This window comes from Trichomycterus rosablanca, chromosome 20 (assembly GCF_030014385.1).
Source record: "Trichomycterus rosablanca isolate fTriRos1 chromosome 20, fTriRos1.hap1, whole genome shotgun sequence".
Taxonomy (NCBI): Eukaryota; Metazoa; Chordata; class Actinopteri; order Siluriformes; family Trichomycteridae; genus Trichomycterus; species Trichomycterus rosablanca.
Genome location: NC_086007.1, coordinates 6,265,421 through 6,291,426, shown reverse-complemented (window position 1 = coordinate 6,291,426; position 26,006 = coordinate 6,265,421). Strand labels below are relative to the sequence as shown.

Here is a 26,006-nt window from a genome sequence, read left to right as displayed (position 1 = left end):
CAAGAAGGTCCCGGGTTAGATCCCCAGGTGGGGTGGGGTGGTCCAGGTTCTTTCTGTGTAGAGTTTGCATGTTCAACACTCATGTGTTTTCCAAAAAAAAAAAAAAACACTTTGGTTCTAACAGGTTTCAGCAGATGTGTTTTTTTTTACTGTTGTTTACTAAAACTTGAGAAATGAAATGTTTACTATGGAAGCACTTCTGTAAGTCGCTCTGGATAAGAGCGTCCGCTAAATGCAGAAAATGTAAATGTTTTCATTGCTGATAAAGCGATCTTTAATTATTTATTCTTTCTGTGTGGGCCGTTAATAAATGACCGGTAATAAATGGGCCACGGACCAGTACCGATTCGGGCCCGGTGGTTGGGGACCACTGCGCTAGGCTACAACTGCCCTTATATGTAAAGTGTTGTTTCATAATTCTGTCACAGAGGACTTTTAAATTGTTTAGATAATCACTACATATAACAATTTAATAGCTTCTGAATATGTTTCTTCTAAAAGAGGTTTTAAAATGAATGTGTAATAACCTACATTCCCTGAATATAAAACTGAAGCTGAATACAGACCATGAACTAAAGCTAATGAATTAAATAACTCAGAATTTGACACATAAAGCCATCACATTTTTAAATGTCTTTTTAAAAGCACTTTTTTCAAGGCCAAGATTTCTTCACAGTCTGCTGAGAATCGCACGAGTATTTCTCTTAATTTCGTTACATTCAAGTGCATTTCTTTTGCTCTGGCAAAAAACACTAATATGAAAATAACTTTTTCTCTCATTTTTTTTTTAAATAAACAGTTGCTATAACAACGAGAGGAGGTTGAATGTGCACCATCCAGTGCCGTCGAGTTCTCTTTGTGCTGCTGAATCAGTGCTGCTCAGGGAAAAACTCAAGGACAAATTCCAGATCAGCCCACAACATCAATAGAAAGCTAGCAGAAATGTGTTACTCAAGTGCTTCTGGTACAGAGACACATTCACCCGGAGCGTTTGTTAGGGAGTCTCGTGGAGGCTGTCAGATGAATAAGGTGAATTGAAAGAAGATAAGAAAAAAAAGAAAGCGAAAGAGAGGATGGTAAGAAAGCGAGGCTTTTCTGAACCGAAAAAATAAGATTGAAAAGAAACACACTTTCATGATTCTGCACAAAATAATGTCGTTTATGTCTTTGATAAACTAGAGAGTAAAAATATTATTAGCATAAAACTCTGTGGTAAATAATATTTAATAATTAGTAAATATATAGTAATTATTAGGGATGTAACGATACACTCTACCCACGATGCAATACAATTCACAATACTGGGTTCACTATACGATTTTTTTAAACAAAATGAAATTGAAGACAAAAGACGACAAAGTTTTCTTTAATTATTTCTCTTTAAAAAAAAAAAACTGTATTTGTGCTTATCTTTTATTTATATAAAAATAATGAATGTCCTTTTATTTCTGAGGTAGGTACAAACTATGCCAAATAATGCTTATTAGGTAAAAAAAAAAAACTTAAATGAAGTTTTAAAACAAATCCAACATTACATACATAAAAGAATAACAAAAAAAAAGAAAGTATCCTCACATAAATAAATTTAGCTGGAAAATCCCCCTACCTGGCAACTTTGTGAAGTGCCATCAAACAGGCAAGGTGAATAGCGCCAGTGCCCTCTGCTGTTTAAAGTGAATATCAATTCATCTTAAATGAATAACCGATTCGAATTGTGGCACATGTGCACCGATTTTTAACTGTCTTGTGGTGCATCGTTACATCCCTAGTGATTATAGTATAGTATCAAGTAGTAATTAATAATGACATTTCGGACAGGAAAAGTATTGCATTAACACTCGAATTTGTAAAAATGTATGTTTAATTGATTAACATCTGTTAAATGAAAATCAGTTGCCGGCAGGAGAATCTGCTTAAACATTTTCATTATTCACATGAAATCAATGGCAACCAGTTTTTACAGGATAAAGAAAAAAAACAGCAGAAATACAAGAACATAAGAAATGCTTATTAATGTGTATCCTTAAAGATAACTCCTATTAAGAACTGGCTTAACAGGATTTAGGCTTACACTCCACTCAAACACTCACCGTCTGAGACCTCCAGCTGAGCTTTGGCCAGGATGCTGCCTGCCACGGTCAGCGCCTGGCAGATGTAATAGCCGGCATCAGCACGCTGCACACCTGTGATGGTCAGATCTCCACTGGGCGACACAGAGAAACGGCTGTTGGGCTGCTGAGGCTGGTTGGGAAACAGCAGGTTCTGCACAAACAAAGAATGAGGAGAAAAGTGGAGCAGTTAGCTGAACTGAGCTTCATAGAAACGCTGCTACTGCGCTCAGACCATCTGTAACGACTGTCCAGACATATTATATAGAGATAAAAGCCATAATGTAAAAACAGATAAAATACATAGAAAACAGACACGCCATGGTACACGTTTTTACTGTGTGATGTTTTTTTAAATATTGGGAGACCATGTTTTGAGTAAAACTGCTAATTTAAAGCTGGAAACTTAATATAACATAATATTTTTTTTTTTACTTTCAAAAGCTCCTGTATTTTTAGGGATCACCACAGCAGATCTCTATGGTTGGCATACCTGTTTTACAGTGGATGACCCTCCTGCACTTCTTGCTTTGGTTTATCAGGACAATTTTACACTCTAATATCTGTTATGCCACTACTAGCATTGTATTTGACCCTGTTCAGGTGTATTCCAGACTTGTATTCAGTGCTTAGGCTCTAGAATCACAATAATCCTGAAAGAAAAACAGATTCTGAATTAATGAATAAACTGCAGTGGGAATTTATGCACTGTGGCCAATGTCAGACATCTATCAAGGGTCAAATTCAAGATGCTATTTTCTCATTAGTTCTGTTCACAAACTGGCCCACTGGTAGCTGATATTTATTGAGAAAAGGGAGTGTAGAGAATATTTATAATGTGTTCAAAGCCACTCATCACGGCTTTTTTATATTTAACAAGATAATGAGCAGGTGTAGTTAATGGCCACCAACATGTGGGCCAACCCTGAGACCTCATCCAACTAAAGCTTTAAATCCTTGGGTTCAGCCCATCATTTCTGGTATCTATTATTTTCATACTTAGTTTCTTTTTTCTGGAAACCAATTGTACAAAAACATTAGCCTGTTTCAATTACACCTAATGACTTTAATGCAGCGAATTAGGAGTGTACGTGTGTGTTCTTTCTAATTAGCAATTCCAGCCATGAACACATGATAGATGTCCACACCATTATCCTTAAGTATGAGTGAAAGGGGTCTCTGCTCTAATTACATAATTAGTTCACATATTTTAAAAACTGGAAAGCATACAGATATTTACAGATTCTGCTCTTTTAATTACTTACTCAAGGGACTGTCATTTTATGTAAGCATTGTGTCTAATAATTGAAAGGGTAGGTATGAATTAAGCATGTATGTAGGAACTTCACACTGGGAAATGATACTGTAGCCATAACAAAAGTAGCTCTTACATTAAGGGTGTTTTTGAGATGAGTGTGTGCTTGTTTTTAAATAAAAAATAATCATTGTTATGCTTAAATGTTAAATAAGGATGTCTGGATGATTTTACCTGACTCCCTTCTTTCTGCCAAAACACAGCGGGCTGTGGGTTCCCCTTGGTCTCACACGGGAAGGTAGCTGTGCGCCCCTGTGCCACGATCTGATCACGTGGCCGAATCACAAACTGTGGTGGTGCTGGATTAAAAACACAAAACACATAATGGTTAGGAAGCTATTACAGCAATCAGTAATTAGAAGAAGCAGTGGTTAGTGGAAAAGCAAGCAGCCACAGTGGGTTGCCATGCACTGGTACCAGCATTTAGCCTCTTGCTTGTTTCTCAAAAGAGAAACAAAGAGGACTGGATATCACAACAGCATTCATGAGAAGCCATTTATCCAGGGAGTAGCAGCTTTGGATGAATGATAGACAGTGCCTGGGCATCGCACCAGGGAGGGTTAGTCATTACACTTATACACAGGGAGGTGGGGACTGGGTGCAATGTAACATCATGCCCCGACAACCGTTTTTATTGATGCATTCTAGTCTCTGAAATAATTGTGTTTAATTAAATGTTAAGGGTTTATTAAGTAAACATGGACGAAATATGTATGTAGACAGAAAACATTTAATACTATAGGAATAATTAGTCAGATTTAGTTTTAAGGGGATAAAACTGGTTCAAACAGAAACTTCGCTCATAATTACTTGGGAACGTGTCTGGGTTACTTCTTTTGACTTTCCACCTATTTAGGGGTCTCCACAGCAAATCATTCTGGACCACATACTTGTTTTGGTACAGTTTTTACACTGTTTAGACTATGACAAAGACTGACAGAATTTTTATGTTTTAAATAATTAAACAGTAATATTTTCTTTTTCACATAGAATTTTGTAGCCACGTGAGTATGAGATATTTTTTTTATTGTTTACCAGATCAGGATGGAAATGCTTTCTTCAAAGTTGACTGACAAAAACAGCAACATCCCAAAGTCAGTAATACTGTAATACACTCACTGTGCACAGATCACCGCCACTCCTCCAGAGCAAATTCCTCCAAGCCAATTAGACGTGTTTCTCCAGCATGTCACCATCAACCCATAATTTCATTCCAGAGTTTAAAATCATGTTCAGAGCAAAGTACCACAGATGTCACACTAATGAGAAGGTCAAGGTGTCAAAAAGTTGCTCTTCCCGTTTATCTCTGAAGGCAGGATGTAGCAGTGGGAGTTATTCTGGAGATAAAGTTTTATCACTGAGCTGTCGTACTCCCTAGAATATCTGTGGCAAGTAAGTGCAAAACTCCTGTTTTCAAACATGAATTAGATTTAATTGAGTTTCGTTCCTTTGGTGAGTCTGTCTAAATATATAAACTTCAGACTTTGCTTGTCAGCTGATTTTTCCTTCATGATGTTATTTTGATAGTAAAATAATAAAAATAAAAATCTGAAGTTTAAATGTTTATTCATAACTGCTGCTTTAATTGCTTAAAGAAAATAAAGATACGGCAAGTCAGATCACACAGTCCTAGCATTCTTACGTATACAGTGTGACTGGACTTTTACATACTGCTCAAAATCACAAGTGACATTAGATTTACAAGGTCCAAGATTAGATTTACAATATGGTCCAGCACTTCTGAAGGCATGTTTGCTTGTTTGAAGACTTTAAATCACACATTTGGCCTGATTTCCAACTTTCCATCTCTTTCTGGCACAGAAGTGGTGCCAGACGCTCAGAGTGCTTAATTCATTATATGGTTACTCTCCATTACTTGGTCTGTTTTAAAAATATTTGTCTGTGAATCTAAAAGAGGATTCACACTCCCTAATGACTGCAGGGAGCCTTGTTCACCTTGAGAGAAAAATCGCTGATCGAGTCCTTATATTTCATTCAGGATGGGTTACACTCCAGCAGAGTTGGGTGGTGACTGCCATGAAACTGGAGAGCACTAGATTCTTTAGTCTTCCCTCATTAAAAATGGCATATTCCATATGTAACAGATTGTATACATTACAGTGGTGCTCCAAATTGATACAGCATCAATCAAACATCCCGTCACTGTTGGGAGATCTCAAGAAATGGAAAATTCCAAGAGTAAAGTGGATGGAATTCTGCCATCCATGTAATTTTTAATAAAAATTAAGACAGTAGGTACCCGTCTCCAGGCATGGTTTGCTCCCCTTTGAGACTGCATAAGCAGCAGTTTATTAAGCTGCAACGTCTAACTTCTAATGTTTTAAAATTTTGATTAGAAATAAGAGTTTCATTAGTTTAAACAACAGTGAACACCTCAGTGAAGTATCATATTATTTAGAATAAAATATTTAGATTATCTTGTGAATATTAGTTGATTTGACCACATATGTGCATAGAATACATAATGGCGCAGGTAAAGATGGTGTAGCTTGGTAAATCTTTGAAACCATGCCATTAGCAGTAAACTGAAATCTAAAAAGCACTTTAGACTAAATTAAATGAAAATGTAGCTAAGTGTTAATGCAGGGTTACTAGTCAGAGTTAGTGGGTTATCAGTTAGCAGGGTTACTAAGTGCTTTAAATGACTACATCTGATAACAGAAGAACTTCTGAGTGCAAAAAAGTCTCAATAGGTTAGTGGATCATCAGCATGTTAGTAATGTAAGGAGATTCCTAAATATCTGACAGCCATTACTGAGCTCAGAAAGCAGTGTGTTTAAGTATGTGTGTCTGTACAGATTAAAAGGAAAAAGAGGAGAATAAAGGACATTCATGCAATGGAAATACTCAGTATGATGGTACTTACCAACAGGGCGAGCTGAAGACACGACAGTGATGAAGTGGACCACACACAAAACAAATTAAGACAGACAAAACAACAATAAGCATGACAAAAATAAAAAAAGCACATGGAGGAACAAACAAAAGAACAAAAAAAGTTAAAATGAATAATGATAGTGTAGTGCTGGAACCATAGTTGGCTAAACAGATCTATTACCATTATTCACCTGCCATTAACAAAACACACTGCTTTAAAGTCTTGGATCAGTAAGCAAGAATGGTTTTATGTGCTTGCATCTTTCCTTTGTCTTTGAGAGTAACGTAAACAAAAGGAAACTAAAAGATGATGTTAGAGAAACTAGAAGAACCCATAACATTGCTTTTCAAACATAGCCATTTTCTTACAATCTGTGTTAACATTTCTCAAATCAATAATATCATACGAACATACGAGACCAATAGCATGTTCTAGCACCTACTAGTGGTAAATGGTGAATATTCAGAATCATTATAATAATATGCTGGGGGTTTCAAATTGCCCCCCTCTCTTGCTGACAGACAGTCTCCTCACATCATCTCATTATAGCGTAAGGTGAAATTTTGACACTCTTCACAGCCATGCTATCTGAACTTCTGCACTGCATGAAACTGTAAACAGCCAGCTTTCAGAACACAAGAACCAAACATGTACATCACTGACAGACAGAGAGAGTAAGAAAAAGAAAGAGAGCGAGAGAAAGACAGCCAGACGTTGATGAATTTTTAATACAGAACTAGAGCAGTCATATTGACATTAGGATTGAAGGAGCTATAGTTGGGTTCATCCTCCTCACAGTCTCTGTTCCACTAATGTGCCTCTTCTCTCTCCTATCAGAGTTCAGCTCTGCCAAGCTGTATCTAAATCCTCCATTAAAAACCCTGAAAATTGAAGACGACCTCAATGTTGGTGTGGCTTCCCCGGAGTCTTTTAGACCCCCCGTGTAGCCTTAAAACTCTCTATGGAACACCTAAGCCTAATAGAAAAGAGAGAAGGGTGGGGGAAGCGATTACGGCAAAACGTTTTTATTAACCTCGCCTGGAATGGCTGTGCATCACGGGGTCGGTCTGCACCAGTAAACTGTGAAATGGCTTTGCTGGTTTGAGTCACAGTGGAGTTGAGTAGTGCAGTATAGTGTTTGTGTTTGTGTGAGTGTAGTTAGGTAGGGGAGTGAAGTAAGAACGTGAAATCATAAGCAGGGAAAAATATTCCTCTAATATCAATTATTTAATAAATGCACATGTTAAGAGCTTTTAAAGTGTTAATTTATTAAGGTCTAAACCCTGTTTGTTTTCCAATTTGACCGACCAATCAACTGTATGGAGTTCATCTCTAATTATAAACATAAAATTTTGCCTAGTTCTGGATATTTGCAGATACTATTGTTAGTCAGGTATTGAATGGTTTTGCTATAATAGATTTATTGTGGTGAAAATACTTTGCTTACCTCGTACTGTGAGAGTACCGGAGGTCTCCAGTTTACCCACTCGGTTCTCCGCCACACAAGTGAATGTTCCCTCATCAGCCGCTGACGCCTTCTTTATCCTCAGTACATAATCATCCTTATCAAACCTAATATCAAACCTGCAACAAACAGGCATTAAAGCATTAAGCAACACCATAGTGCAGATTTTACATTCAAATACAACCAAATCGTAAGTCAATCAACACTACTGTACTTGGTTATAATAATTACATACAGTGTGTGTATACAGTGCATATACAGTATGTGTGTGTCTGTACGTACATGTGCATAGGTATGTGTGTGTATACATGTCTGTATGTGCATGTGTGTATGCATAGATGTGTGTACAGTAAACTGCTCAGGTTGTCCATGCTAGAATACTCAGAGCCTACAGTGTGCCGTTACAAAGCTCAGTGTCGGCAGCCAGAGGGAAACCAAGAGAAGTAGCTTGACGGAGAGCGCTTAGCCTGTAAAAGCTAGTGAAAACTTTACAACACTGTCCGCTCACAAATAAAGTAATACCACCGCCTGCTTTATTTCACACTTCATACACACAAAAAACAACATATGCCAGCACAACAATGAAACAAGCACTGCGAGGCAATCAGCCATTCCCTCATCATAAATCACAGCTCTGTAATTTGCCTCCGTCAGCTGAAAATGTTTTAGAGAAGTAAATTGAGCCTGTGTTCACAGATTTAAGTAGACTGCAGGGGCCTGAGTGTTAAAAGTGGAATTAAACTCTGAAAAAAGAAGCACTTGTCCTCACAGAGACCACAGAGACTTAAAGAGCAATTTAAAATGTCAACAGTGCAACAGTGTAAAATTCCATCACTTTTCACAATGCCAAACCAACTTAGATATTTTCAGTAGACCTTTCTGTGCACCCACATTCTTGAATGATGCGTTCCACAATTTTAATACATAACACTACATACCTTAAGACTAAACTGGTCAATAAATCATTGGCGTTACCCTTACAAATAAGGTGGAAATGATTTACAAACACAATAAAGCAGAATTTTGAAAAACACAGAGACAAGCTGGCATGTTTACACTCCTCCTGCCAGACCTGCACCCAGGATTTTTTACTCCACACTTATCTTTACTGCTCACAAATGAAAACATGAAAAACTCTGCTGCAAATTTCTGACATCTGAAGACGCTAAGGTTCCAAGTTCTACACTGTGTACCTTCAACTTTGTCTTTAAATCTTTCTTACATTCTGCTAGTTTCCTTTAAAATATCTGCTCAGAGTAAACACATCAGCCTTTGTGATGCCCAGACATTGGCAAAAAAAAGAAAGAAAGTGGACCAAATCTAAGCAATTGAAAGCCTAAGCAAATATATCACATCACTTTTTAATACAGGTCAACACATGTTTTGTAAAGCATTTTTTTCATATAATGAATGTGTCCAAAAACAAATGTATCTACAGAGACTACAGGGGAGCATAATGTCTAGGCATAGGTAAAATTCAATTACCTCAAAGAATTTAATCATGAAAAATCCCTTATTAAAAACCTTACGGGTAACATATAATAAGGGAATGATTTATGTTTGGACAGTATTTTTAATCAGTGGCCACAGCTTCTGTATTAAAGAGAAATGAATGAAGGAGCAGTAATAGCACGTAATGTTTTACAAGCCATACAGTATAATACTGTGAACAATGGATTCTTCTGAACGAAATTCATTCTACCCAGAATGCAATGCAGCACAGAGTTCCTAATCATGTTTCTGTAAACAGCAGCAGAACGCTCGCAGCAGTTACGGCGATGGAGAACGACCTCACTAACCGAACACTAATATCTGAAGAGTGCAGACTGCAGCCCGAGGCGCACAAGCTGAGCTTTATGGATCTCTAAATCCTACAGAGAGCAGATAAACACCAACAGCGGAATGCTGGACCAACACAAGTATGAGAACAGAAAGATGGAGAGTTTTTAACAAGAAGAGGCAGTAAAGAGGTGAGAAAAGAAATGCTGGATGAATGACTTTAGAAGCTTTATGGGTCTTATCACACTGTGCCCAGAGGCTCAGAATGTGTGGGGTTCAAATCCCTGCTCTCTGAGACCTGACCCTCAAGTTCATCAGCATTCAGCCAAGTGACCAAACCAAACCAACCGCTGTACATTGGTGTGTGTGTGTGGGTGTGTGTATGTAAGGGATCATTCTGTGGTTAAAGGCCAGTTAATGTCACATGACACAGTTGGCAGTGTTGTGCTGAGTCCCTGCTTTCTGTAATGTATTTTATTTCACTGCTCAGCGAAAACCTAACCAGCTATACACACCTCCATTACTAAATCCATCAAGTGTTCATGATTGTGTGTTTGTGTGTTAGATTGTTTTTCTACATCGAGCTATAAACTCAACTATTAGGATATAAAGAAGAACTTGCAGATTTTATGACGCAAATACAGCCCCAAGATCGTAGTAACATAAATAATTCACTCATTTAGTTATCTTTAATGAACACTTCATCCTGTTTACTCTGTGCAGTGTAGGGATACATCCTAGACAGGGTGCCAATCCATTAGAGCGCACTCTGATATACAAATATACAGCATAAACATAATTTTATACACATTGTTTACAGGCAGCTACAGAAGTGCAGTATAGAGGTTTATAAAGCCTTTGCAATACAGATTATACCCCTACACAAGTGCTTCAAAATACAAAAAAGATTTTGTGGCTAATTACAGAACTGGGTTTATTTATTAAGGGGAAACTACTTTAAGAGGGTGAGATAATTCATTAATACATAATAATCGTTCTATAAATCCCTCAGTACTGTTTAACATAATAGTGTTTAATCCATAAAGCACACACACACAAGTAAGCATGTGCTTTTTTCACGGCATGGATTTAGCAAAGAATTGATTTAAGGATTTGTGCTATTTAAACAACCACCAGCTGACAGTTAAGTCAAAATTCATTACATTTAACAAGTCACCCTTTATCAGCACGCCTTGTTTTTTACTAATTAGAGAAATAGAAAGACTTTTCTTGGTATTTTGATGGAATGTGTAGTGAGTGTTTTTCTAACCATAACTATTCCATCAAGAACAGTTTATTTATCATATAAACGTAAGTACTGTATGGCCAAAAGTATGTGAATGCCTGACCATATGCTTTTTTAACATTCCATTTGAAGCTATCACTCTTTTGAAAAGCCCTTATATATATGCATGGACAATTTTGTGTCTCCAGTTCACCTGGACTGTGGAAGGAAACCGGAGCACCCAGAATAAACCCACATGTTATATATTATAATTATATATTATATATTCAAGTTTACTTATGGGAATTTGTGTGTATTCAGTCAAAAGATTATATGTGTGAGGTCCACCACAAATGTTACACTAAAAGCCTTGCTTGCAGTTGATGTTACTCCAAAGGTAATAAGTTGAAAGGCTCTGTGCAAACCACACAAAAATCATCAAACCATGTCTTTAAGTACCTTTATGTACCAAACTGTTGCCACAAGTTGAAAGCAAATTATTTACTTTATATTTTAGAACTGATTTTATATAGCTGTTGGCAGTGAGTGTGGCTGCAAAATCTAAAACTGAACAATTAGAAGAGGTGTCCACATACTTTTGGTCGTTTGGTGTAGTAGGTAAGTTACTATAAAAATGCTATGAATTTTTTGTATAATTGCATAACCTGAAGGTTAACTGCATTTCCTTTGCTGTCTGTCAAACCAGATGTATTTGATGTTAAGACATTCAGATAAGCAGCGAGGCGAGAGGGAGTCAGAGTGAGAGATAGTGGAAACAAAGAGAGTGGAGAATGTTCAAATTAAAACAGTCTCCAGCTTCAAGAAACTAAATAAAATAATAATGATAAATCACTTGTTTTTACTCAGCTCAGGTCTCATGGTAATTATGAACAGCACTGTAATGATTAATTGAATAATTTAATTGTCATTGTTTCCGACCCCAAACCTAATTAACTTCTAAATATGTTTTACAGAAACAAGGAGGAAAAACTGTGATGCCTCCATTAATGTCAGACTTAGTAAATGTGCTCTTCACTCAAATAATAATTATGTGTGTTCTTGATGATAATAAAATAATTAGGTTACATAATAGATTGGAAGGTACCAGATTCACCACAGTTTGCTTAAAATGCTAATAAACAATTTAAAACAGACCTGATCATCAGAAATAAAGCCAGGAGATTTCTAATTTGCAATTACATCCAAAATGAGACTTAATAAAACAGTGTTAGTAATAAACTGGTCTGACATGTCACACATGTAAGCACATTTAAAGCTTTAGGGAACTGGGTGTGATCCTGATAGTGAGTGTGTACGTTAAAGCATATAGTGTCTCCTGTTTCTTCCAACCCAGCAAAAACATGCCAGTAGGCGAACTCTAAATTTCCCCTGGGTATAAGTGTGTGTGTAAGTGAATGGGCCCTGTCCAGAATGCACTTCTGCCTAGAGCAAAGAGTATAGTACTGTGAGTATAGTGTGACCCTGATCAGGATGAAGCAGCTACAGGATGAATTATTAAGTACACTAGAAAACTAAATGTGAAAAAGAAACAACAAAAATGCACATATTAACTGTCATTAATGTATTAATATGCATTTATTAACTGTCATTCATTTATTTACCACTGCTACATCGCGCTCAGGGATGCGGAAGGTAGAAAACACCCTGGACACACACATACACAAGCCAAATTTAGTATCTCTAGTCGGCCTGCATGTCTATGTACGTGTGGGAGAAAATCGTGCGCCTGGATATAACATTTTTATAACACATTTCTTCGACACATGAGGCCGTCACATCATAGGGGAGCTGAACATGCCTGGAGAAGAGCACTAATGGTCATGTTTTATTCATGTAAGCTCACGATCCCTCATAATTGGCTTGTGTCACTTTGATAGACAGAGTAGACAGGAGTACCATCTCTTTCATCCAGACAGCTGGCAGAGATATTCTATTCCAAACTTCCAGCCACAAATGACTTTGGCATCAACAGGACTCAAAGTATTACAATATGTCACTGATAAAGCGAATATTTTACAGTAGCACAACACAGGTGTCACAAATGTACATTTTGTATATATTACTTCTAATAAAATTAGGTCAATGGGTAAAAAAGACAAGAAAATAGACCTCATTTATCAGATACTTAGTATTTTAGGTAGCACTCGAGCTGTGTGTGGTATTGGCAATTGGCTATTATAATATTTTAAACCCTACTCTTGTCCACTTTTTACTTTGTATTATTTATTTATTCATTAGAATTTTTACACACTTTGGTTACATTCATGACAAACGGTAGTTACTCGTTACACAAGATTCATCAGTTCACAAGTTTTGTCAAACACAGTCATGGACAATTTAGTGTCTCCAATTCACCTTACTCACACGTCTTTGGACTGTGGGAGGAAACCGGAGCTCCCGGAAGAAACCCACACAGACAAGGGAGGAACATGCAAAATCCACACAGAAAGGACCCAGGCCGCCACACCTGGGGATCGAGCCCAGGACCTTTTTGCTGTGAGGCAACGGTGCTAGCCGCTGTGCCACCGCACCACCTTACTTTGTATTAACTTTCTCAGATAAGCTTCTACAGACCTGGTGGCTGCCGAGGGGGAACTAGCTGTTTAAACGAGTGTTACCCTTAATTATCACTCATAAACCTTTTTTTCCTCATCAGGCTGACATAACACTCCACTCAAATTATAACAAATATGTCGGTATGTAGAGCAACTTCCTGCCCTGATACTGATTTAAACATAAATCTTTCACTTTCTTTGTATTAATGTTCTGAATGTGAGAACATGATATGTTCTGAATAAATCAGATAGATAATAAATGGATGATGACAAGCTTAGAAGTGTCTGGATTTGTCTGAATTTGACTGAAGGTGCCTCTGGCTTTAGGAAATGCCTCACTTCACAGACTATAAGTTAAAAGCTCACCTGTTGATACACCTGATACACCCTAAATTTGTCGAATGGAATGTGATATGTTATACAAGTGGTTGAATAGATCTTGCAGATGTTCGCCTGCTGTTCTAATCTTTTAATTCTGTAATAAATGCAGTTTATGTGCTGAAATGCTTTTATCTCACCAAGAGCACAAACACTGTTGAAGAATTTCTTATAGCTAACATTTCTGTTGTGTATAACTGATCATGTAGTGTTGAGGTTCTATATGTGAAACCCATCAACTGTTTGTGCAGGACACTGTTGAAGGAGAACAGCGGCTTGCCCCGAAGTCCTCACTGACCAGTTTTACGTTGCTGTTGATTATAATTTGTCATTTCTTCACTGTTTGGTGTCAATAACTCTTGCATAATCTCCTCTCCCCATCAAGATGGTAGCAAACTTACAGATAACGAATTTGCTTCCAGAAAGAAAAATGTCTCGGTGTAAAAGGTTTGGTCTTGGCTCGTCTCTTACCTTCCTCGCGGGACATCCACGTCATCTTTTCTCCAGCGAACAGAGGGCTGTGGGTCTCCATGAGCCTGGCAACGAAATTCCACCGCTTCCTCCTCCAGGACCACCTGGTTAATTGGCCTCCGTGAGAACGTGGGCCGCTCTGGACATACAAACATGGGACAAATTTACAAAAATACCAAAGTGGGCTCATATAGCTCACAGAAACCTAGGACCTAAAAAACCTAAAATTTGAATTTATACCCCAACTCTATAATATATTCTTTAAAAAAGTCCAGTCAAAATGATTAAAGTATTATGGTGTTATTCTATGGAAGAGATTTGCTAGAACTGCCCAACTGTCCTCCTATTTTTATACTAAATGGCACCAAAAGGAATATCTATATGGTCTGCACTGTTTTCCTTCCCTGGAAAACTTCATGCTTTACTGTATGCTAATGTATGTGTTATTAAAGTGCTGTAAGAGGCATCAGGAAATCAAGAAAGGTCAATAAATAAGGCGATTCTTACCAAAAACAGTGACCTGTGCAGTCTCGCTGTCCCTTTCTCCCACCATGTTAGTGCCCACGCAGACATACATGCCAGCATCACTCCTTCTTGCATTTGAGATCATTAGCTTGCCTCCCCGAATCTACAAGAACACACACACACACACACACACACAGAGTGAGTTAAATTTGAACAATGCTCGACACAGCAGGTATCAGCGTGCTTTAAATATAATTAACTTTAGCACTGAGCACCACTTGAATCAGTTTATTCAATCTAAGAAATGGAGAGAGTTTAATGGATTCAGTGCCTTCATACTGGCCACACATCAGGTGTTAAACAAGAACTGTCAGCACTAACACACTTTCTGCAACCGTATCCAGACTGAGAGAGAGCCTGCAGGTGCCAGCGTGTTACCTTGATTCTGTCGTCTCTCTCATCGATCCGCACTTTGTCCTTTTTCCAGTAGATGGTTGGCTCCGGATGGCCACGTGGGGGAACACACTCCAAAATTGCTGGTTCTCCTGCCGCAACCACCACATCCGTAGGGTTCTGTCTGAAGTCGTCCCGCAGTACTAGAAAAAAACATAAGCCGAGATGTTTACACTGGAATCAGTAAATTACTTAATGGATTGTGATGACAGGTTATCCAAGAGAGATGTTTTTCATTAGCAAAGTGCTTGAAAATGACATTAATGACAAGCTAAGTCTTGTAAAACACCATACACATCGCTTTTATAATCTCTACAAATCATGTAGTGATTTCAGACATTTGTCTTTGTGCATAAGTGTGCGGCTATAAGTTTTATTGGCCGGGATCACACAAGTAAAAGCTAATTGAACCTAATGGGACTCCCAAAAGAGAGGCCAGTATAAACATAGCAGGAATGCCCTCCAGCTTCCAGTCACTCATAGCGCGCACACAGTCAGGCGCACACACAGTCAGTAGTTCTGTGGTTATACAGGTATGCTGTGATGTCTATTCACTAGCAAAGACATTTTTAATCCTTTGTAGTGCAGTAAACAGCCAAGCTCATATTTATGCTATTTAGCAGGTGCTTTTATCCAAAGCAGCTTACAATTATGACTGAATGAGGGCCTTGCTTAGGGCCCAACAGTTGCAGCTTGGCAATGGTGGGGATTGGAATCCTTCTGAATACTAGTCTAGTACCTTAAACACTAAGCTACAACTGCCATCAAATAATCAACAACAAGAATGAAATACATAAATCAAATGTAATAACATAATGATGCTGATCTTTTAATTAGTCACTATTTTCAAAATAGCAATTTTGCAATTTTACTGACATTGCAATCAATTAATAATAGTGGGAAGGACTTCACTTATCTTGCTGGGTTTAAAAAAGCAAATCACTACAACTAGAGCTAATCATCGTAATCATGTGGGCTCTTGGCGGCTTGTCTATAAGGTGACATTTATTTATTAAGATTTTAAAGTCTTGTTTTACACACTTTGGTTACATTCCTGACAGAAATCGTAGTTACTCATTACACAAGATTCATCAGTTCACAAGTTTAATTTCAAACACAGTCACGGACAATTTTGTATCTTCAGTTCACCTCACTCAAACCGGAGCTCCCGGAGGTAACCCACACAGATACTGGGAGAACATGCAAACTCCACACAGAAAAAACCTGGACTGCCCCACCTGGGGATTAAACCCAGAACCTTTTAGCTGTGAGGTGACAGCACTACCCACTGAACCACTGTGCCGCCCCTATAAAGTGACTAGCTGGAGGAGAGTCACAAAAGCCAGACAGCCGTTTTCTTTTTGCCTATAGAAACTATTGATTTGATTATTATTTATTTGATTGTCTTATTAATTCATACCACATCCTATTTACACCTTATTTGCTGTAGCAGTAATAATTAAATATTTATAGGGAATTTTACTTCTTCATGCAAACTCTTTTGACTGAGAGATGAAAGCAGGGCTGAGGTATGTGTGAGAGCTGAAAAATAAAAAGCAGACCTGACAAGGTCTAAGTGAGCTCCCGTGTGACTTGGAGACGGCAGTACTCCAGAAATAACAGGTCCCAATATGGAACCCTCACCTCCAGCACTCCGAGAGCATCAAGCCCTCTTATTAATCCCAGTGCAGAATACAGAAGCATGGGTTAGCTGACGACGCTCCCAGAGCAACACCAAAGTTCATGTATTTACATGAAACACACTAACTAGAAGCAGTTCAGCAGGCGGGGGGATTAAAAATGAATTTTAAGTGAGGAGTGTCAGTTTAGTGTAAAAAGCTGCTTTTTGCTTCTGTGTGGTGCTGACTCCAGAGACCGGAGCTTTGTGTTTGAAACTGGAACCCCGCTGTCTAAAAGCAATCTGCTGAGGAATGCTCTCTGTACTGATGCATACAGCACTGCAGGCTTTATTCTTCTAAATCTGCAAAGGAGTGATTTTCATTTAATGTTTACATACTGCTGTTTTTTTCAAAATGAATAAAATAAAAAAAACATTATAACACTACAAGCAGTGTATTAATAATCAAAATTAGATGATTTATTACCCAAAACATACAAGTGTTTTGATAGAAAGTCACCAATGTTCAACTCAGGTTTGATCCCTCTTCTTACTGTCTAGACAGGTGGGTAGCACTGTCGCCTCACAGCAAGAAGGTCCTGGGTTTGATACCCAGGTGGGGCAGTCTGGGTCCTTTCTGTGTGGAGTTTGCATGTTCTCCCTGTGTCCACGTGGGTTTCCTCCGGGTGCTCCGGTTTCCTCCCACAGTCCAAAGACATGCAAATGAAGTGAATTGGAGACACTAAATTGTCCATGACTGTGTTTGATATAACCTTGTGTAATGAGTAAATACCGTTTCCTGTCATGAATGTAACCAAAGTGCAAAATATGACGTTAAAATTCTAACAAAACAAACAAAAATACTGTCCAGACAGAGCTGCACCTGAGATATTTAAATCTCTTAAAATGTAGAAGTAAGAGAGACAAACCAAACCATCAAACCATTGAAAAAGTATAAAACAAAATAAAATCTATATGTCCAACTGGGCAGTGGTAGTGCAGTGTTGGCACAGCAGTTAAGGTACTAGACTAGTAATAGGATAATCACTGGTTCAATCCCCACCACTACCAAAATGCCACTGCTAGGCCAGTGAACAAGGTGATTTACTTAATTGATTAGACTTGTAAGACACTTAGGATAAGAATGTCTTGCTAAATGCCCTAAACACAAACTGGTTTTTCCTCCCAAAAGGACCTGCCTTTAATAAAGCATTGATTAGGGGTCTTACTAATAAATACGATCTCTTAAATACAAAGATTTGTTAAAATATTTTCATTATAAAATATAAATAATTACTTTATTGGCTTGTCTTCTGGCAACAATAATGTAATACCATATTAGAAACTTCAGTGTTTTGAAATGTTTGATTAGCAGTGTATATACAGTATACACCAACCAGGCATATCATTATGACCACTGACAGGTGAAGTAAATAACACTGCTTATCTCATCATCACGGCACCTGTTAAAATAAGAGACAGACACAGACAGAAGTTTGTGTTCATGTGAATGCTTTTATATCTGTATCGAATTTAAACTACATTTCTGAATCCAGCCTTTGGGCATAAACTCAGCCACTAGGTCAAGATATGATAAACAAGTAAGAGTTTTATGCCAAAAACATTCACTGATCTTAAACTTTTCCTCCGAAGCACCCCATATCTCTCTCTTTGCCTCCTATCTACTATCTGATTAATATTTATGTTTTTTCTCTCACCCTCATGTCGCTGAAAGCTGGATCCGTCTACAAGCCTTGGGGCAAAAAGAGGCTCATTTTAATCTCTCTGTTTTCATCTCCTTCTCCTACAGTGCAGTTATTTATTTATTTATTTATTTGTTTTAGACTCTTGTTGGAGGGGGTATATGCTGAGGAGGCTAAATTAACAGTTGCCCTTTTATTGGCACCATTTCAAAATCTGCATTTGGAACTGGAGAAGCAGGAGACGCATGTGGAGATGCTTTTCACGGAAGGCTGATAAGAGGGACATGTGCCAAAGAAAGACAAGGCGACATATGCTAGTTTGCGTCTAGTTGTGATCTTGCATTTTTAACCTTTCTAAGCATCAGTGCAACACCTCAGTAAGCCGTGACAGAAAGCAATGACTTCTTAATACTTTTATCTTTATTTCTATTTACTAACAAGATGATACTTTAGCAAACTAAATCCAAAGATTTTAAAGAAATTATTAGGAATTCAATGGCTATTACAAGGGTACAAATGAGATCTAACAGAATGACAAAAAAAAATACATATTTATAACTGATAGAGAGGAAAAAGATTTGTCCTTGTTTGTTATTTGTTCCTCAATAACTTAAGTACATATAACTAAATTGTTGCAGAGCCATGTTAAACCTGACCAATAGTGGTGTGATTTCATTTTATGTAGTGTCTTACAAATAATGTTAATAAATGTGTGTACACCGATCAGCCATAATATTAAAACCACCTCCTTGTTTCTACACTCACTGTCCATTTTATCAGCTCCACTTACCATATAGAAGCACTTTATAGTTCTACAATTACTGACTGTAGTCCATCTGTTTCTCTGCATGCTTTGTTAACCCCCTTTTATGCTGTTCTTCAATAGTCAGGACTCTCCCAGGACCACCACAGAGCAGGTATTATTTAGGTGGTGGATCATTCTCAGCACTGCAGTGACACTGACATGGTGGTGGTGTGTTAGTGTGTGTTGTGCTGGTATGAGTGGATCAGACACAGCAGTGCTGCTGAGGTTTTTAAACACCTCACTGTCACTGCTGGACTGAGAATAGTCCACCAACCAAATATATCCAGCCAACAGCGCCCCGTGGGCAGCATCCTGTGACCACTGATGAAGGTCTAGAAGATGACCAACTCAAACAGCAGCAATAGATGAGCGATCGTCTCTGACTTTACATCTACAAGGTGGATCAACTAGGTAGGAGTGTCTAATAGAGTGGACACGGTATTTAAAAACTCCAGCAGCACTGCCATGTCTGATCCACTCACACCAGCACAACACACGCTAACACACCACCACCATGTCAGTGTCACTGCAGTGCTGAGAATGATCCATTACCCAAATAATACCTGCCTTGTGGTGGTCCTGACCATTGAAGAACGGTGTGAAAGCAGGTTAAAAAGTATGTAGAGAAACAAATGGACTACAGTCAGTAATTGTAGAACTACAATGTGCTTCTATATGGTAAGTGGTACTAATAAAATGGACAGTGAGTGTAGAAACAAGGAGGTGGTCATAATGTTATGCCTGATGAGTGTAAATCAGTTCTGCAATAACAGCTTTAATGACCTACGTAGTGTGTGATATAAACAGTACAGCCAAATCTCAACCAGTAAAAGATTTTCTACCTCCAGGCAGCATTCATGATGATATTACCCAGCCCTTCTACTTCTAAAGCTCTTTTCCACATTCCATTCCATGCAGTTATCAGCCAGTGTGCGCTCATGAGGTTGACATCCCTACTACAGTACACACGCCTGCAGCAAGACGACTGCTACTGATCCTACCACACCAATACACTCAGTGTAGAGAGAGAGATTTATTTTCCACCACAAACCCACAGCGTGACCACATTTCAATTCACTTCACCAAGGTGATCTGTACTGATCTCTCACACTGAGCTCTGGTTTAAAGATTTCTGATGGAAGAAAATATCAGAGAAACTATATGTTCCTTGGTAGTTGCTGGCTATGATTGTGAAAGTAAATGTAAATGTGTGTGTGTGTGTGTGTGTGTAGGGGAGAGAGAGAGAGAGAGAGAGAGAGAGAGAGAGAGAGAGAGAGAGAGAGAGAGAGAGAGAGAGTGCACAAGCTCACGCTGAGTGCTGGAGGGCTCAGAGCTTAATGTGAGAATGTGGCACATTACAGTGAACAGAAAAACACTTCAATTTTTCTACATGGCCTCTTAGTTCCTTTATGCTTCGGATCCCCACTGACCCAACATGAGTCTTACACATCCAGTCTCACTTATTTATTTACTAATTCACAACATGATCATAATCCTTAACCTCATTCTTATTCTCATCATCATTATTATCATCTCTTCAATGCAACATTTACTAGTGGCACGTACACAAGCATTTCTGCCATTTTTGTCTGCTTGAACACCACACATGCACGTCCTGTAATTTAATATGTTTACAACATGATGCATCTTTGGTTTTATCAGGGGCTGTTAGCCAGTTTGTTTGTTTATTAGGATTTTAATGTCATGTTTTACACTTTTGTTACATTCATGACAGGAACGGTAGTTACTCATCAGTTCATCAGTTCACAAGGTTATATCGAACACAGTCATGGACAATTTAGTGCCTCCAATTCACTTCACTTGCATGTCTTTGGACTGTGGGAGGAAACTGGAGCACCCGAAGGAAACCCACACGGACCCAGACCGCCCCACCTGGGGATCAAACCCAGGACCTTCTTGCTGTGAGGAGACAGTGCTACCCACTTAGCCACCGTGCCGCCCCTTAAAGGCAGTAAATTTAGAAGAGTTGCAGGTAGTAAACACATAAATATGGCACATTCCTCCCATGCATTTGTTTTGAACAAGATTAATCAAGTATTTGTAACTCTAATTTTCTAATTTATCTTTCTGGCAGGTTAACTTCTGTTTGAATTTTCCAAATAATAATCAATAATAAAAAAAGGTTAAGGAAATATTACTGGCTAACATCTCGTTATTGAGGCTTTTACAATAATTAATTTGCCATAACAGGCTTTAAGGAAAGTTAAAGGTTTTACATATTATAATGTAGTACCATTTTAGAATAGCTTTTTAGTTTTTTTTAATTAAGTCAATTAGAGTATAGAAAGCTTATAGAAAGTATAGAAGGATTTGTGCATACAAATATGAAATAAACAGAAAATATTAATGTGTGTGTGTCTCTGTATGTGTGAGGATTGTACCTCACATCAAATCAATTTGCAGTTTTAATTATACCCAACTTAAGCACTCATTTCACTCACCTGCTAACAAATCCTGTTTCCTGCCTAGCACTCTGTCATTAGCTTAACGAGACCCCCAGTAGCAACCCCAGCAATCAGCACATATACCCCACGCTGTGGCTCCAACTGGACCCCAAGCCACAGAAAACAAGCTGCAGTGCAACACACAACGCAACATAATTAACTCTTAATGAACCTTCGTTTTCCTGCCGCCATCGCCAACACACACTTTCCAAATTCAATTTAGGCCGATCCTGCCTTTATGGTAATGTATAGCTCATTACAATGTTAGCAACAGACTCATTAAAATGTACTCAGAGATGTAATGGATTCATTACTGGGATACTGCTGAACATAAGAAGATAGACGAGAGCGGAGGACAGAGAGGAAGAAAGTGAACAGAGGAAAGAAAGATGACTTTCCAATGACTTAATTGTGAGTAGAATCTGCATAGATTTGCATAATAAACGCGAACAGTGTGCAGCTAATTTTCAGCCTTGTGTCTTAATGAAGCAGCCCCTGAAATTAAAGATGTTTTTCTTCAAAAGAAATGTGGGGCATGGTTTTAGCTCTTTATAATGGGCTTATTTTATGTGTGTATGCATTGGGTGATACTGTAAGCCCTTGTTTTGATCGCTTCACTGATACAGTTAGCTTACAGTTTAAATATTTCACCTTATGGTGAGCAATAGAGCAAAAATATATTGTGTTATATATTCAATTGTATACGTATACAATGCTAATACTGATTTATTAACATCTATTTCACCTAACATGCCAATTGTGAGATCACTGCCATACACATACAAAATCTGGTACTTTATCAATTAACCTAAAGCTCTGCTCTTTAAGGAACCTAAAGCATAAATCAGTAGAAGCAGCCCAGGACACAGAGCCATTCCAGATGTCGTACATCTGATCTGGCTTAATACATGCAGCCTAGTTCTGGAGTTGAATAAAAATCACAAAGGCCAAACCCCACCACTCTCATGTCTGCTTTTATCCCATGCTTTAGAATCAGACAAAGTTCCAACAAAGCATGAGAGACAAAGACTAGAACATATTTCCAGAGATCAAAGTTGTGGGCTGATCAGTTGGCGGACTGTCATTTCTCCCTGGGAGAAATTCGACCTGTTGTATTGTGGGTACCTGTTAAATTATTGCAGAATATTTAACTCGTCCTTTTGATATTATTCGTTAATTAGCTTGTCAAAGTGTGGATGACATTCAGGCTCTTGGGGAATACGGACCATTTACAGAATCAAAGCTTTTATATTGGTTTGAAACGTACATTGAATCACTGTTGGCAGGCTCTGCTGTCTGAGTTCTGCACAAGCAGCACTGTTCTTTCTACTCAGTTAAAGCTTTATAAAGGCTTGCACTGTGTAGACTTGGCAGAGCATGGGTAGTTTATACTTGACAAAACGATAAGGCTTGTGTAGTGAGAAAACCATTCCTGTGCCCTCTACTTCACCATATGGTATCTCTCTCTCTCTCTCTCTCTCTCTCTCTCTCTCTCTCATTAACTGTTTTTCCCTCGGTTCTGATCTGAGGGAGTGTTAGACCAAAGAAAGCAGGAGTGAAGAGTGCAAGTAAATAAGAAATAAAAGAAATTATTCTATTTCGATACTCCCTTTATCTGATATCAATCCATATTGGTATAAATAAAACACATACACATAAAAGAGGTACAAAATATCTATGTGGATCTAGATCATCAGAGAAAATGTGCAAAGGCTCAAACATTATGATGTTTGTCCACTTTACCAAAATGGAATGGTAGTGTTGTTTTTGATGAATGTGGAGAACATTGTAACACTGAGATTCAAAAGCCTGTGGCCACCAGGCAAGTAAAGGCTACTAAATACCAGCCAACCAGCTGGTGGAGAGTTTAAGAAAGAGACCAAGCTTTGGCAGCCTTTTAGCAATAAATATATCGCTGTCAACTAAAGTGTGGTAAAAGATGTTATTCAAGTCTACCTACATGTAAGATGATGGGACAGCTCACACTATAAAAGCACTACACAAACAAGTTCGACTTGACTTGATTTTGACCCAAAATGCCACTGTAACCAATTAGGTCTCAGATCATAAACACAGTACCACTGTAATCAATAAAACTGTAATTCTATATAAATTTCATGTTATTTTGTAGAAATTATGCACCTAATGATTCCTGCCCAAATTGCCACTGCAAATGTGGGAAAGCAGTTTCTGCCCAAAATGCCACTGAAATCAGTAAGATAGTATTTCCTCCCTGAAATGCCACTATAAACAGTCACACTCCTGACAAAAATTCCACTGCAACTAAGAGATAAAAGTTCCTGCCAAAATGTCACTTTATCTACAGAAAACTAATCCCTGCCCAGAATTCCTCTGTATCTATGGGAGTAAATGTCACTGTATCTATGGGAATGTAATTCTGCCCAAAATGCCAGTGTCATCACTTACACAGAGGTTCCTGCCAAAAATACCACTGAAACCAGTTGTATGGAACTGGAAAAATGCCTCAGTAATTAGTTATAAAATAATTAATCATAAAATGTTTTAATTTTTGGATGGCTGGGACTAAGGTTGCGCTAATGTTAATTATATTTGATGTAGTTTCAATACAGATTTATTGTGCTGACATGATCAATCACTGAGGTTATTACTGATGCCCACCTGTTGTACGCATATGCAAGCACACACACACACACACGGTCACTTGCTCTACAGCCAGCTGTTTCGGTGGTATCTACTGGAGCAGAAGTGATGTGTGATGACACAGGCCCTGCTGGGTGTCACAGTGGCCAAATGCAGCTGGAGACAGTGTAAAGATGCTCTCACTCTCCCTGTGTATCTCTCTACCTCTCACTACCATTTTCTCACCCACTGTGACAGCAGGAGATAAACCCAGCCACTTCTCATCACCTGCCTAGTGTGGCTTTGTAAATGCTTCACTTCATCCATTCAGTACAGACTGAAAACACTCATCTATCAAATCAGCTTTAACTTAACTAGAAATGTATCATGTGATCGTCACTAATTACATGCAGTTTATCTGCATAGCTAAGCAGGTGAAGATGGCATTACTGAAATCTAAACTGTCCTTTCTCAGGAGAGAATTCCGGTATGTTGCAGTTTGCAGAGGGAATCTGATGCTGTGCCCTTCCAGACGCGAGTTTCTATTCTCTGCTGTAAACTGTGACATTGTGAGAGTGACCTCGGGAAAGTACAGTAAGACGAGCCTCATCACACAGCCCTACCCCGGGGACTGTAGTCTCGTTCAATAGCACTTACACACCACAGACACACATCCCACTGTTGCACGCACACACACACAGATGGACACACTTACAAACACCATTTAATGCTTTGCTATGCTAATTGAACTGGAATGCAAGGTGTAAAAAGGTGCCTCATCTCAATGGCAACTCTCTTTTAATTAAACTCTCTGCTGGAGATGATGCATTAATGAATCCCTTTAATGTGGAAATGTGTGTGTGTGTGTGTGTGTGTGTGTGTGTCCCACTCTAGAAGCAAATATGGTAGACATGTGGCTAACTGCCACATCTAACATTAAACACCTGGATGAATAGATGCAGGGATGAACAAATGTGTGAATAAATAGGTGGACAGAGTATTGGTTAAAATAATGGATGAATAAAAGAGTTGCAAATTGCAAAGGTACAAAAAACTCATTCACCTTTGTAACATGTCCTTCTAATCCCTGGTAAATAAAGGTCATTTAGAAGTACAATAAAAATACACTGAACAGTATTTACTGGTTCTTGGAATACATCTAACCAGCTGGACAGATTTCAAAGAAGGCCATGCCACTAAAGTAAATGACATTACAGAACTTTTATACACCACCAAATTAATAACCTAAGCATGAATACTTTTGACCCAGCAAATTTTTTAGAAAACCCCCAATTAACCGGGGACCTTTGTGACAAAGACGCATGTGTTCTAATCATTTAGCACAAAGAAATATTTGAAATTCCATTACTGCCATGGCATAGTAACAGTGTAGGAACACCTGCATTGGACATACAGTACATTCACTGGCCATTTTATGAGCTACACCTACCAAATAGATGCACTTTGAGGATACACAATCACTGTCTATTGTTTTGTGCACCTGCTACCTCATCTACTAATGAAAAGGACCCTCTATAAAACTCCTAATGACTAAATGATGTTTGGGTGGTGGACAATTCTCAGCACTGCAATGGCACTAACATGGCAGTGAGTGTTCTGGTATAAGTGTATCAGGTGCAGCAGTGTTGTTGGGATTTTCAAATACAGTTTAAACCTACT

The 26,006-nt window shown here is 38.3% G+C and overlaps 1 protein-coding gene across 6 annotated transcripts in view; it reads right to left on the bottom strand.

Annotated features, from left to right (window-relative positions):
• The window catches only part of robo2 (roundabout, axon guidance receptor, homolog 2 (Drosophila)), a 413,761-nt gene that overhangs the window by 46,667 nt on the left and 341,088 nt on the right, over positions 1–26,006 (bottom strand). For all 6 annotated transcript variants that reach the window (XM_063016372.1, XM_063016371.1, XM_063016377.1 and 3 more), the window contains 6 exons: positions 15,120–15,277; positions 14,724–14,844; positions 14,217–14,355; positions 7,770–7,906; positions 3,598–3,722; positions 2,091–2,262 (listed from right to left, as the gene is read on the bottom strand). In XM_063016372.1, the coding sequence (XP_062872442.1) occupies positions 2,091–2,262; positions 3,598–3,722; positions 7,770–7,906; positions 14,217–14,355; positions 14,724–14,844; positions 15,120–15,277 (852 nt within the window). The remainder of the gene's footprint in view (positions 1–2,090; positions 2,263–3,597; positions 3,723–7,769; positions 7,907–14,216; positions 14,356–14,723; positions 14,845–15,119; positions 15,278–26,006) is intronic.